At 32.9% G+C, this 13,222-nt stretch overlaps 1 protein-coding gene across 3 annotated transcripts in view; it reads left to right on the forward strand.

Moving 5' to 3' along the window:
• Nucleotides 1-684: 684 nt before the first annotated feature.
• The window catches only part of LOC124629540 (ATP-binding cassette subfamily G member 4-like), a 32,051-nt gene continuing 19,513 nt past the window's right edge, over nt 685-13,222 (forward strand). The window contains exons 1-3 of one of the 3 annotated variants that reach the window (XM_047162965.1): nt 685-823; nt 3,999-4,398; nt 11,213-11,330. In XM_047162965.1, the coding sequence (XP_047018921.1) occupies nt 4,281-4,398; nt 11,213-11,330 (236 nt within the window). In that variant the 5' untranslated portion in view covers nt 685-823; nt 3,999-4,280. Of the gene's footprint in view, nt 824-3,641; nt 3,761-3,998; nt 4,399-11,212; nt 11,331-13,222 lie in introns of those variants that run through there. The other 2 variants (XM_047162964.1, XM_047162966.1) reach the window with 2 other exon arrangements.

Genomic DNA, 13,222 nt, shown 5'->3' on the forward strand with positions numbered 1-13,222 from the left:
TCACAAATCAACCTAGTATCATATTTTCTGTATGAGTCACTACTGTTATATGATACTATATTTGTGTCCACCTGTACAATTAGGCCCTGTTATCATATGGTTGTAAGATACCAGGCTAGGTACCTATAGATCTGGATATATGATTAATATTAATTTATATGGAAAAGTATTTAATTGATACGATATTTATTCCTGTCTTTTCCTCTTCAATTTAAAATCCTGAAGAACTATTGTGGACTTCGAAAATGATGCCTGATAATAAATATATGTTGTGAATTCAATGCATCTATATAATCCTCTTCTCAGTTTCGGCTCGTTGAAGTAAAATTCTTTAAACTCTTGATCAATTTTATTCTACAGGTTCACGCATATTAAAAGGCTATAAGCATTACTTCATAATTCCAACTAATAAACAAAATACAACATGTAAATAAGAAATAGGTAAATCCAATTTTAAGGTGACATTTTGTAAATCTTAATGGTCAGCCAATTATTTATCAGTTTTTCATTATCTTTTTCCTATATAGGTATTATTCACTTGATATTATCAAAACAGCTGTAAATATCTCAAGCAGCGACCATCGGAATATCAAACAGAAGTTCGTCGAAACAGAGCTTTATCACACCCCAGTTAAGTATGTGTCAAAATTGGCTGTCTTCAATTCTTGTGATAAAAATGTTTGGGCGAGTTGATAAAGTAACCAGTCGACTGCTTTCAGTAGACAGCTAGACATCGATGAGACTGTTCAGTTAAGTTGAGTTCGAACATTCCTGAAATTCTTAACATTGCAAGAACAAAGTTTCTGTCTGTGCCTATAAAAATGTAAGTAATAAAACTAGTATTTTAATTTCGTAATTAATATTTCATTTCAACAATTTAAGAGCAGTTGAAAGTTTACTTATTTTGAACCCTCGGAAGATTTCTTACTTGAAAAGTAAACAGTGATTATTATTTTCCAAAAGGCATACTGCCAGCATGTATAGAACATAGAACGTATTAAAAGAATCAATGCACAAACGGCGTGGGAAACAACTATTATTTTTAAATGTTTTTATTTGATTATTCTAGAGGTATTTTAGTGCCTTGGCTAAAAGGTACCTTCTTTACCTGTAAACTAAAGGGGCATTTGCTGCGCTTAAGCATCGTTCTGTAATAACTTTTCCCTTCAGGATTTGGGCTACACTTACCGTTATATTTACTATCAAATTTAAACTAGTTTGTTCCTGCGATTACTCACAATGCTCCTCACACTGTTTTCAAATACACTTTTAGAGACCTACTTCAGGTTTATATTTATAACTGTGATAAAAATCACAATAAGGAACGAGGAACTGTGAAAAGTTTTTGTTAAGTGAAGTGAAGTAATTAGTTTAAAGAACTTAATACCACCATTTGACCACTTTATACCCACAGATGATGATGGGCATATTGATTATAACGAGATCTCACTCCCAATTACTTTGCAGGATCGTCATTGTCTCAACTAATGCAATTCTGTTTATTCTTACTAAGTACAAAATTGAAAGTCTCAAGTTTGTCTGTCAAGGCTCCGAAATTACTGAACCCATTTGAACTATTCTTTCACTGTTGGGTAGCTCCTCTATCCCCGAGTAGCATAGGCTAAGTAGCATAGGTTGAGAAGAAATTCCCCCCAGACGCGGCTGAAACCGCTCATCAAATATGTAGAGTAAATATTTCTGAAAATAATAAATAAAAATGCTGTGTTGATATTGAAAATCGCTTGTAAAGGCGAATGGCAGGCTTGTATGGGACTTTCGTACCGCTAACAAAATTTCGTGTTTTGGGATATTTTTTGTTTTAATTGATGGGTAATATGATAGACAAGCCCTTTGTAAATTCTTAGATTTTTAGAACTGGGAAGTAAAAGTTATGACCAGTTTTGTTTTTTAAGGTTATGTACTACAGTGTACCCATGTAGGTTGTTTTACCTAGGTACATAAACATATTAAACATTGTTATGGTAATAAAATAAATGTTCTACCTAGCTTGTCTCTTAATCAACAGCAAATAACTGAACAGAGACTGAAAAATTTTCGTTACCTGTCAATAAAATAATTGCCAATACAAAAAAAATATTGATGGTGAAAATAATTTATTTGATTAAATTGTTAATTATTAAGAGAGTAATTATTAAAATTACTGCAATAATTATTTATTTTAATTTATAATATGTAATTGGTTAATAATATTTACTATTATTTCTATTTTTAAACGGTTTTATTTAGCTCACCCAGTTTGTTTTTTTAATAATTATATTTATCATTTCGAGCCTCGAATTACTTGAATCTTTTATTTGGTATAATTAATTAATCCGGAGTTCTAAAAATACTACACTAACATGAAAATAAATGGCTTAGTAGCCTTAATAATTGGTATAAATTCTATAACTGAACAACAAAAAAAATATGCGGTACGAAATCTGCCGTTCGCCTTTAAATAAAAAATCCAAAAAATATAAACATAGCCGATATGACATTAGTCACAAATATTGTGCACACAGCCCAGACTAAGATAAGCCGCGACTAACGACGCAATTCCCTACGCACTGGCTTAGAAAGTGTTTGTAAATGCACCGTTTTGCATCTAAATATTTGTGCGACGATATTTTGTTTACGTATCATGATGAAAGCAACAATAAATGTTTGAAGATATGTTATGTATGACTACCGATTATTTTGAAAAACAATTTTTGAGCCTAACTAACCAATAGCAATTGAAAAAAAATTATATGCAAATTAAGCTGTGGCGAAAAGTAAATCACAATTGGCATACCCTTACTAACTTAAAACTTAAGCTTATTTTATTTACCTACCCTTCTGTCTATGCAATCATTGTACCTTTTTAAAATCTTGAAACAGTGTTGCATTCACATGATACTATTATACTACGTCGTATTTCATAGTAATTTTAACAGTAAGTCTATGTTCAAAGTTGGTCATTATGACAATCAATTAATGTATCTGCATATGCCTTGCGGGGAATTCCCGAAAACTATCATGTTTATGGGCGGGAGATATAATTATCATCTAACAGAGTTGCTCTTTGACAAATATAATACATTGTCTTAGTAAGTATATCTGGTATGTTTTAAAATCCGTTTCTAAGGTTTTGACAATAAATATTTGTAGTACTTAATGCCCGTTTTCACCAACAATCTCTTAATCTAAGTGCCACTTAGAATAAGGGCTCTCCCAATTTTGACATAAATAACTATGTATAAGGGACACCTAAACTTTGGTGAAAACTAAATTCTTATTAAGTGTTCCATAAATGCTCTTAGGGGATCCCTAAATTTAGGTATTTGTTGGTGAAAATGGGCATAAATGTTTTTTTACTATACCTAGATGTTCTCAAATATGGGTAGGTACCCTATTAAAAGTGTTGGGGCTGAAATGCAGCTACTGAAAATTGTTTTGAAAATTATTTTTATAATATTTAAATCAAGCAGTACTAAATAGTGTATGGTAGGTTGCGTTATTGATTTACCTAGTTTTAACCCTATACATTACCAAGTTATCTGTGACGTGATAAGCACAGATAAACAGATTGTCGCGTATATAAAAACGAAAGCTCTGACGTCGCTTTTCTATATTTATGTGAACCTTCGATGTGAACCTTGTAGATTAAACAAATCAATTGTGCAATGCTTAGAACATTGCTTTACTCAAAATACTACACAAGCCACGCCAATGTCTAATTATAAATTGAAATTGTGTCATCTGTGCACACAATAATTAGGTACTCTTACAATAATTACACATGAGCGCTAGTTTCGCTCATGTTTTATTAATTTGTTAGAATTAAACTGCTAACAAAAGATTTAGAGACAACAATAATGAAGCTATTGTTGATTGGTATACGAATCATTTGTATTAACAACTGTTTGGTGTGTAAAGGTGTTGGGCGGCATTGACCGTTGCGGCTGTTACGTTACTGTTGCCGCTTTAGTTTTTACAACAGACTATTTGTGTTGCAGCGATAACGACTACTAGAGGGCCGTGTTGCCGACTGCTGACAGCTGACGGCCATGTGGGGAGTGGGGGAGAACGACCGATAATCGTCGGCGGAGCAGCGCCAGCCGCCTGCGCAGCGCAGTGCGCCATCTTTAGCCAGCGCGTCAGGGCGTCACGCAACTGTCGCGCTACGCTCTTTGTTTACATCGCACGAGTTTCTTTGTTCGAATTAGCGCGCGATGGATAAAGTGCGTTTGTTTGTGATATAGTTATATTTTTGCTAGTGTGAGTGAAAGTTTGCGAACATGGCCAGCGAACACTCTGAGTCGCAGGAGACCAACTCTACGTCGCTCGTGGAGGACTCACTCAACATATCGTTCGAAGACATCAGCTACACTGTGCGACATGGAATCTTGGCGGGAGGTAAGTGAACCTTCACACTATTACGAAGTTTGTTTACATGCGTTTGTAATAGTTACACCCATCAAGCAAGATAATGATATCCAGTCAGTCAGCACGAGTAAACGTTATTTAATATTTCATTAGTTTATTATCCATTAATTGCTCTGCAATTAATGTTATGCATCCCACCTCTTTACTGAGTGTTGCGATGCTTTACCAAGATTGAGAGCGTTAACACAAAATAAGAACTGTTTATATAATCATTTATTTAGCACTTTCTGATAAACGCGTTTTAAACGAATGAGTATTTAGATAGTAAACATAAAAATAAGAAAAAAAAAACGAAGAACTCAAACGACTAAGATAAGGCCTCCACAGATATCCTAATAAGGCACTTACCTAATGGGTAGGTTATTCTAACAAGTTATTTTTTATTTACTTCTTGCTTGACTTTATTATTGTGGTCTTACATCTATTGACGTAAACTTCCCGTACTCTTTGTCTAAAGTTAAAAAAATATAACATAATAAGATATGTGTGCTACTGTGTAGTCAACGTATACCTATTTCAAAACTATTTATTAAGTTGTAAAATTGCTTCAACCCTCTCATGCCTAATACAAACTTAGAATTAGAAGCATAGAATCCAAGTCCGCCTAAACTATGTATGACAACTGCGATTGCCGCACAAACGGACAGATAACATAATCGTAAGCAAACTCCTTTAACGGACACTAAGCACACCTGGGTATGTCCATTCCATACCAAATAGGTTTGTTTCCTTTCCTCATAGATCATCATATCAGCCAATTCCCTCCTCCCACAAGGAACTTCCTCATATATAAGATAAAATAAGATGTGAAAATTCGTAATGGCCAGTCCTGGGCAGGAACATCCCAAAACTCTTTCAAATGGATATAAAGCAATCCCTTTAATAGATTTTACAGCTATTTAGATAGGCTTTCCATTACTTGCAGCTATCAATTATATATACCATGTTTTAGATCATCATCCTCCGATCCTTTTTCCCGTTTTTGTTGGGGTTGGCTTCCAAGCATATACCTACCATGTTTTAGACAAAAGTAGGAAATACTAGCCAGATATACTGTACCTCTAAGGCCTAATCTTGTCGAGGTCAATATCATTTTTCACTCAGGCGAAATTCTGCCTGTGCTATTCATAAACCAATTGAATTTGTGCTATTCAACTCGTAAATCAATTGAATGATTATTCCTATACTGACTGTAAGTACTAACTTCCGAACTTATACGAAGTAAAGAAATAATGTATTGAATTTTGTCAAGTACGATATAAAATAAATGTTTCTGGATCAATGTACCTAATATAAGGTTAATTCATTTTTATCTTTTTTAATGAATAAAACCAATTAATATTTCAACTCAACTTAACAACTCAACGATATAATAACAGTCAGTTTATGACATTATCGTTAAGGCCCCATGTTATTTATCATATTTCACTGGAATCCCCATATTTCATCACTAATCTTTAAATACGCTAGATGACCTTAGATATGTTTAATAGTTTAGATAAACTAATTTCATAATCAAACAAACGATTCCGTTGTTTTCATTCGTTTTGTGCTATATTATTCAAGTTCTAAAAATATAATAACAGATTTGATGTTTCTCATGAAAACCACTAGCATGGCCTTCTTATTAAGGCAGAATAGTTGGTCACATTTGTGTTCTATGTCGACAATATAATCAGTATTCTATGGTAAATAGCAAACTTTCCATTTTTCTCCATGTTTATAATGATTGAATGTGAAATAAATAGTAGACTTTTGGGTTCAATCCTGAATAGAAAACATAAAAGAGAGTCTATCCTTATATGAGTGTAGCAGTATACGCAGCTGATATTATTCTTAAGAACAGGATAGTCTCTGGTCACAATCAAGTTTATCACTTAACCGTGACCTAATGTCCCCGGAAAAGCCTTCACAAGAAGACATTTAAGACTAGTCTTTAAGCGCTTGCCATCATTATCATCCTCCAGTTCTTATCCCAATTTTATTTGGGGCCGGCGCAGCATGTTTTCTCCTTGCATACTCTTATATTTGCCGTCACTTCACAAGTAACGTTATTTCTAGCCATATCGACTTTCACACAATCCATCCATAGCTTCTTTGGTCGTCCTCTACCACCGTATCCACTTACGTTCTTGCCCAAAACCTTCTTCACACCACGACCCCCATTCGTCTGTTTAGCTCTTTTTAAAAGCACCTAGTGGAAATGGGTAAGATGAAGTTCCCAAACGTAGAGCTGGACACTTGGAAGTACCAGTAGAATTGATTGATTATTATTTATTCCTCATTAATCCTTATGAATCATGCATACTTTTGGCAGCCAAAACAGAACCATGGATTTACAGCTTAGGGCTATCAAATCATTTAGATATTGATCGAATGATGATAAAGGTATGAGCCACTAAACTAGTTACATACTTTACGAAATGACCAATGACTCATGTTTGTTTTCAATCCTGTTAAGCTAAACTACTTACTCATTATTTTATTGATTTAACAATGCTAATATAAACAACGTTAGTTATATCATTGCTTCTGAAGAAACAACTACATTAACCAATTTTGGAAAATTTTGAAAATGTGCCGTATTTTTCATCACTGCATATGATTTTAACAATTATGTAATCATCACAGCACTGAAATCTCCCAAAAAAATCATGAGAGACTCGCCTTATCTTTATTACCAAAATGCATTTTTATTAACCACATTAGCAGCAATCCTGTAATGATTATCTTATACATACAAAAATCTAGTTTTTAAACCAGTGCTTAATCACCACACAATGAACTCGTTACAAACCGGTATTATCAATGAATTAATGAATATTTAAACGTGTTTATTTGAAAACTTAAAAATGATTTAGTCAAATAAATACATCACTTTATGATCAAAATCCATGAAACTATACTGAGGAAAAACAAGTCAACACATGGGTACCTTTTTAAGTTTGATTACCAGTTAATAAAGTTTTCGTCCCCTGTAAGTAACAATCAAATTGGTATTGACAAACAACGAACACATATGTGTCCTTAGACTTTTTTTAACGACGTCAAAAATTATCAAATGAGTGAGGGAGTGTGAGACTCTTGCTGACTAAAAACCGTTGTGTTCCGTCGTAGGCCTTTTATGTACCAGGGCCGCGGTAACTACAACAACGAACAACCCCGCAGCCCAGGCAGGCTATGTCCTTTGGCTTAGACACAAACGTTGAAATATTGGGGTTTATCCTGGATTGAAAGCCAAAGACAAGATCCCTAGAAACATTATATCATAACGATAACTGTCTTACTAAAAAGAATGAACAAACATCTTATTATGATTGAATGTTGTTCATATGTTGTTACATTCCTATAAATGCACTCATTGGGCATGCTTCTCACTATCATACTATTATGTGTAAATATTGCCATATTAACGTACAGCAATGCACGACAGCCGTAAAAGTGATATAGTCTGCACGATAATCGTGATTAATTTACAAATTAATATAACAAACGTGACCAAATTTAAAATTACACCCCCAAAGGAACAGCAGCAATGAAATTAAACAAACATTTCAATGTATACCTACTATGGCTGTCTAACTATAGTAGAATGGGAAATAATCACAATCCTCATGTCTTTTCCTTTAAACGAAATAAATTCGCAAATAAATGAACACTTTACATTACAATAATTAATTATTTGCTAGGATATAAACAACTTTTTAAAAATGCACAAAATCTTTGCTACATTCAACATGACAACGACATACATTTTATGACAGACCTTCATAAAATGTATGTCGTTTAAATTCACAATTTTAACACTCGTGAGAAGCTTCAAAAAGTAAATTAAATTAGATATATCATTCATTTTTAATTTCTTATGTAGATATCCACTCTAGTCTTATAAACTAAATGTCTAATTTAAAAGACTTTAATCATTACAAGACCCACTCAGGATTTAATAGTTTCAATCTAATTTGAAGTCGTTAACTAGTACTCCATTATGTTTTAAGTCTCTCTTGAAGTTAAAACAAATGGATTTACAAGAAACAATCAAGGAGTAATGTTCGTTCTAAGGTTCTCCGTATCATCAAAATAACAAATGCAAATCTACTTCATTTATGATTTTGGAATAGTCATTAAAATAAATCAATTTAAAGGAACAAAAGACACAAACAGAGAACAAGATAAACGAAGTAAATAAATAATCAGATGATATTTTATAATAACTATAACATTGTATTATGAATTAAAAAAGTACCTACTACTTTAAAAACAACGTTAAGAACGTGATTTGCGATTAAAAGGATATTTCGTTTTGAACTGTTTTGAAAATAAGTAATATCCAAATTTACTAACCGCTTTTGCTATATTCAAAAAATAATTCACTGGAAAACCGTTTCGCAAGCCGCCATATTGGCCACAATTTAGTGACGTGTCAGATTTGCCTTCCAGGTAGAATTCCTTCCGCAGTTACAAGTTGACACTGTTCCGTATCCGTGTTACAGTACATAGGTATCTACATATAAGTCTATTTACCTACTAGTATCTTCCTTCTAGGCTTACATCTAGACTTTAAATATCATTATTCATACGCAAATAAAAACAGAATGAATTAACAATTTTATATTCATGGCCATTTTCAAAAATAAAACTACTTAAAATTCAAAACTGGCTAATATAACTAGCGACACCTCAATCACCACTGTAATTTGATATTCAAACATTTATGTAAATGACAACAAATATAAGAAGAAACCAAAACAGGTTTATGTTTTCAAAAATGAACAACAAATACCATCCCCTTAATGAGTAAACAAATTAATACATTATCTTCTAAACTCCTCAACGACTCTGTACAAATGACTTATGCTTAAGTAGATTAAACCCCAAAATACTGCAAAAATTATAAAAAAACACAAGTAAGTAGGAATATTATGCTAATTTATTAAGTATTGAAGTCTTTTATAATATTCGAAAACAGACGTTTTTGCCACCCATAAATTAAACATCTATCAGTATTAAATTTTTGTTGACATTTTATTGTATGACTTTACTGTTAGATATGAAACCTTTAAATATTTTACTATATGATTAACAACTCTTAATTAAAACATTAGCGCTATACGTTACATAAGAGTCAAGATTTCGATGAGCAGACCAAAAACTAATAACATACGTCTTAAGTAATATTAAACAAAGCAAGAATAACATCATATTAAATCCTTTCATGAACATGAAAACTTTTTTCACACTTCTTAGGTAACAAATAATCCGTTCTAGTCTCCTTTGCAAAATTTTCCAACTTTATCTAGAGCTAATGAATTTGATAAAATAAATCTTATCGTAGTCAATAAGAGAATAAAATTCCAGCTTGCTTTTATTGATATGTTTATTCTGCTTGTGAATGAAAATCTTGAGTGTCTGGACGAGTCTGTTAATATACGTAGACATATAGTAATGCTATTGTCAACGTCTTTATTGTTATAAGTATTTCCTTTATCTGTAGATAACTAAGTCATCGTTCCGTCCAACACGGTATGCATTATCTAAAGAAAATTGATAACGACTTCAAATTATAATCTCTGTAAATTAAGTGTTTAATATGCCTATTTAGCTTATTTTCTGGGTGCCTTAATAAAATATGTGTATAAAGAAAATCTGAAAGATATTCTTTCGAGGGGAAAATGACTTCAAATAGTCCTCTACGCTTCCATTAACGTACTTTGTAGCCGCATAAAACAACCGGTCATTATCATTACCATACCTATATTATAGTTCCCAAGTTCAAAATGATTCCTAGCTCTATCTTAATTTGTATTTGTTAAGCACATAAATATTTAATTACGATAGTGTCAGGGTTAAAGGTTCTGGCACTATCAAAAGAGCTTCTACAGCGTGGCAGGATGCACGTTGCTATAATATGCATTGTTATGCGGTCAAAGTTCAACAGATGTAAGCATCACTAATTGGTTACTGGATAAGTACCTTAGGTCAGTTCTCCTATCCTGAATTGTGTTTCTAATTTGATCAAAATCGTCACTAAGTAATTAAATATGACTATTGGCATATACAACGATATGATATGACAGTAAAGAAGAATAGGGAAGGTTCGGTACTTAATTGACTGAAAGTTTACTTATAGTTTCAATGAAAATTAATTATGGCACACTTTTGAAATCCTAGTTGATTGAGTAAAGAACAAATAAATGAGAAACAATCAGACAGTACTTTGGACTTGATTAAACACTAACCTTCACTTTCTGGTGACTCAGGTCAACGTGCAACTTTGTAGATTAAACCATATATTTTGTGATTCAATTGCGTTTTCCCGTGGATGCGGATATCGTAGGAGTACAATACGAAACTCTAAGCCGTGGGCGATGGAAAAAATGGCGCGTAGTTTCAATTACCGTCCAACTAGAGTGGCTATGAGTATCTGTGGCATACCAGTTAATATTATCTTATAAAATTACCTACCAAAAATACTGTTAAAGCTATTAAGAACACTATTCCAGAACAATAACGGCGTAGATATTAAATTACGAACATGCCTGTATTTCTTAAATACTTATTATGACCCTAACAACAATTCCTTTTATTAGGTTTGGCCTCTATGACGCTAAATACGAATACAGTTATTGTTACTTTAGTATACGACGTTATTATTGCCACTAGAATAAACAAACTTCACATCTACTTCTTATATCATATTTTTTAATACAATACAGGTGAGGAAAATCTCATAAGAAAATTCAAAGATTTGTCCTTAAAGTGACAATTTTCCTGTATGTCCCAGGACGCAAGACGATACTCAACGAGGTTTGCGGCACGTTCATTGCCGGCGAGTTGACGGTCATCATGGGACAGTCCGGGGCCGGCAAGAGCACTCTCATGGACATCCTAGCGGGATATACGTGAGTTTACTTTATATTATATGGTCACTTTAGCTTGTACGGAGTTTATATTGTAATGGTATGTATTGATATAGGTACTAATATTCGCTGAGAATTAAGTTTATCAACTAATTTTGTGGTAGGCACAGACTTGGATGTAGATAAAAAAATATTCAAGCATGATGATTAGACAGAAATATTGATAGTTCTTCAACAGTTACACCTGAAAAGAAACTTTGTCACAGTTCACCTATAAAATAATAAAATGTTGAGACAAAAAGGAAATGAATATTAGGCACTATAAAGTTCGTAAATGCGATATTGTTTATATTATGCAAAAATCGGCCGATCTACTCAAGTCTGATAACGAAACACCTGATACTTATAATGCATACGATTAGTGGTTGAGTTATAGAAAGATTATTGATACTGCACCACTGTCTGGACTTTCGATGCTCTCTAGACTAACTCTTACTTTTACGGTTCTTGTACCTTAAGCCTAGCAAGTGGCCTCATAGTGGCGACTACTTTCTAAGCCATAAAGCGTTACAAATGCAGTTTAAATATAATATTAAGACTTAGTAGAAAAATAATACAAAAAAAAAGTAATTCTGATTACAAATTGATTTGTTTACACATTTTTTTAACTAACCCAAAAATAAGTTAAAATAATTCAGAAAAGGAAAAATATTGAGTTTAGTAGTTACTAGTAACTAAACTCAATATTTTTTCAAAACGCAGACTTACACATACCTAAAAATATTTTCATCATAATAAACACGAAGCTCGAATCGTATTTTTAAGATAACGCAACTGATTCGTGGCTAACAATATTACATTTATTAACATCAAAGTATTGTAGAACAACAGAAACCTTGAACACTTAAACTGTAAATGTAATACAATGTTTCAGTCGGATTTTGTCGGAGGTGAACTGTAATTTAATTACTGAATTAATTGTCTACATGCGTGTCTCGATTAGCTTCCCAGTTGAACATTATTTAATAACTTAAAGAGATGCCGGAATATAAGAAGACTTACTGTTCTAATGATTAATCTTACCATAACATATATTTGAAGGTCAAATAGACAATGTATAACTCTATTTAAAAACAAACACACAGAATTTATTATTGCAGTATGACTAGAACTCGCTCCGATCCTTGTTTTGAACACTGAGCACATGGTTTGCCATGCTTATAAAATTGTACCAGCAGAGATGTACCTACTTGTTACAAACTTGCAGTAAGCCATTCTCACTGTCTGAGAACGTGACTACAATCAATCACATATCTAGATAACAGGTGGTATTGACCCACAATATCAACTGCTCGCTAATCACCATTGATTATCACCACTACGTCACAAGCAACTGTTCAATTAATTTAATACGGTATTCAGGTGGTACGAGATAATATTGAATCACACGTGGACATTGTTGCTTGTACATACGTAGTTTTATGCATTTTAAGAACTGTAACAAACGCAGTTATTCATCTTATCTAAGCTTAATTCGCTACGTCGCATTGTTCGTAGCAGCTAACTACGACGTAGCACTAATTCAAAAATACATAGGTATATAGCAAAAATAGGAAAAGTGTTACGAGATCAAAGAATTGAATATAACAAGGCTTGCTTAATCTCTATAATTTAATGGCATATTTAATAGTTCCATTCGAAAGGTTTATAAAGCTATCTCTCCTCATTTCGAATAACGTCCGCTTATAAACGATAAATTTTAACAAAACAATAGTTAATTGTGACGAGAATTTCAACACAATTATGGCGGTCAAGCTCCTAATAGGTCCACTGCTTATCATGCACTACATGCACAACTCAAACAGTAGATACCTTCACAAGCATAATATCTTCACACTATTGGCAAGTACGTAACTATTTAGTGAATACTTATC

Source organism: Helicoverpa zea, chromosome 4, assembly GCF_022581195.2.
Source record: "Helicoverpa zea isolate HzStark_Cry1AcR chromosome 4, ilHelZeax1.1, whole genome shotgun sequence".
Classification (NCBI taxonomy): domain Eukaryota; kingdom Metazoa; phylum Arthropoda; class Insecta; order Lepidoptera; family Noctuidae; genus Helicoverpa; species Helicoverpa zea.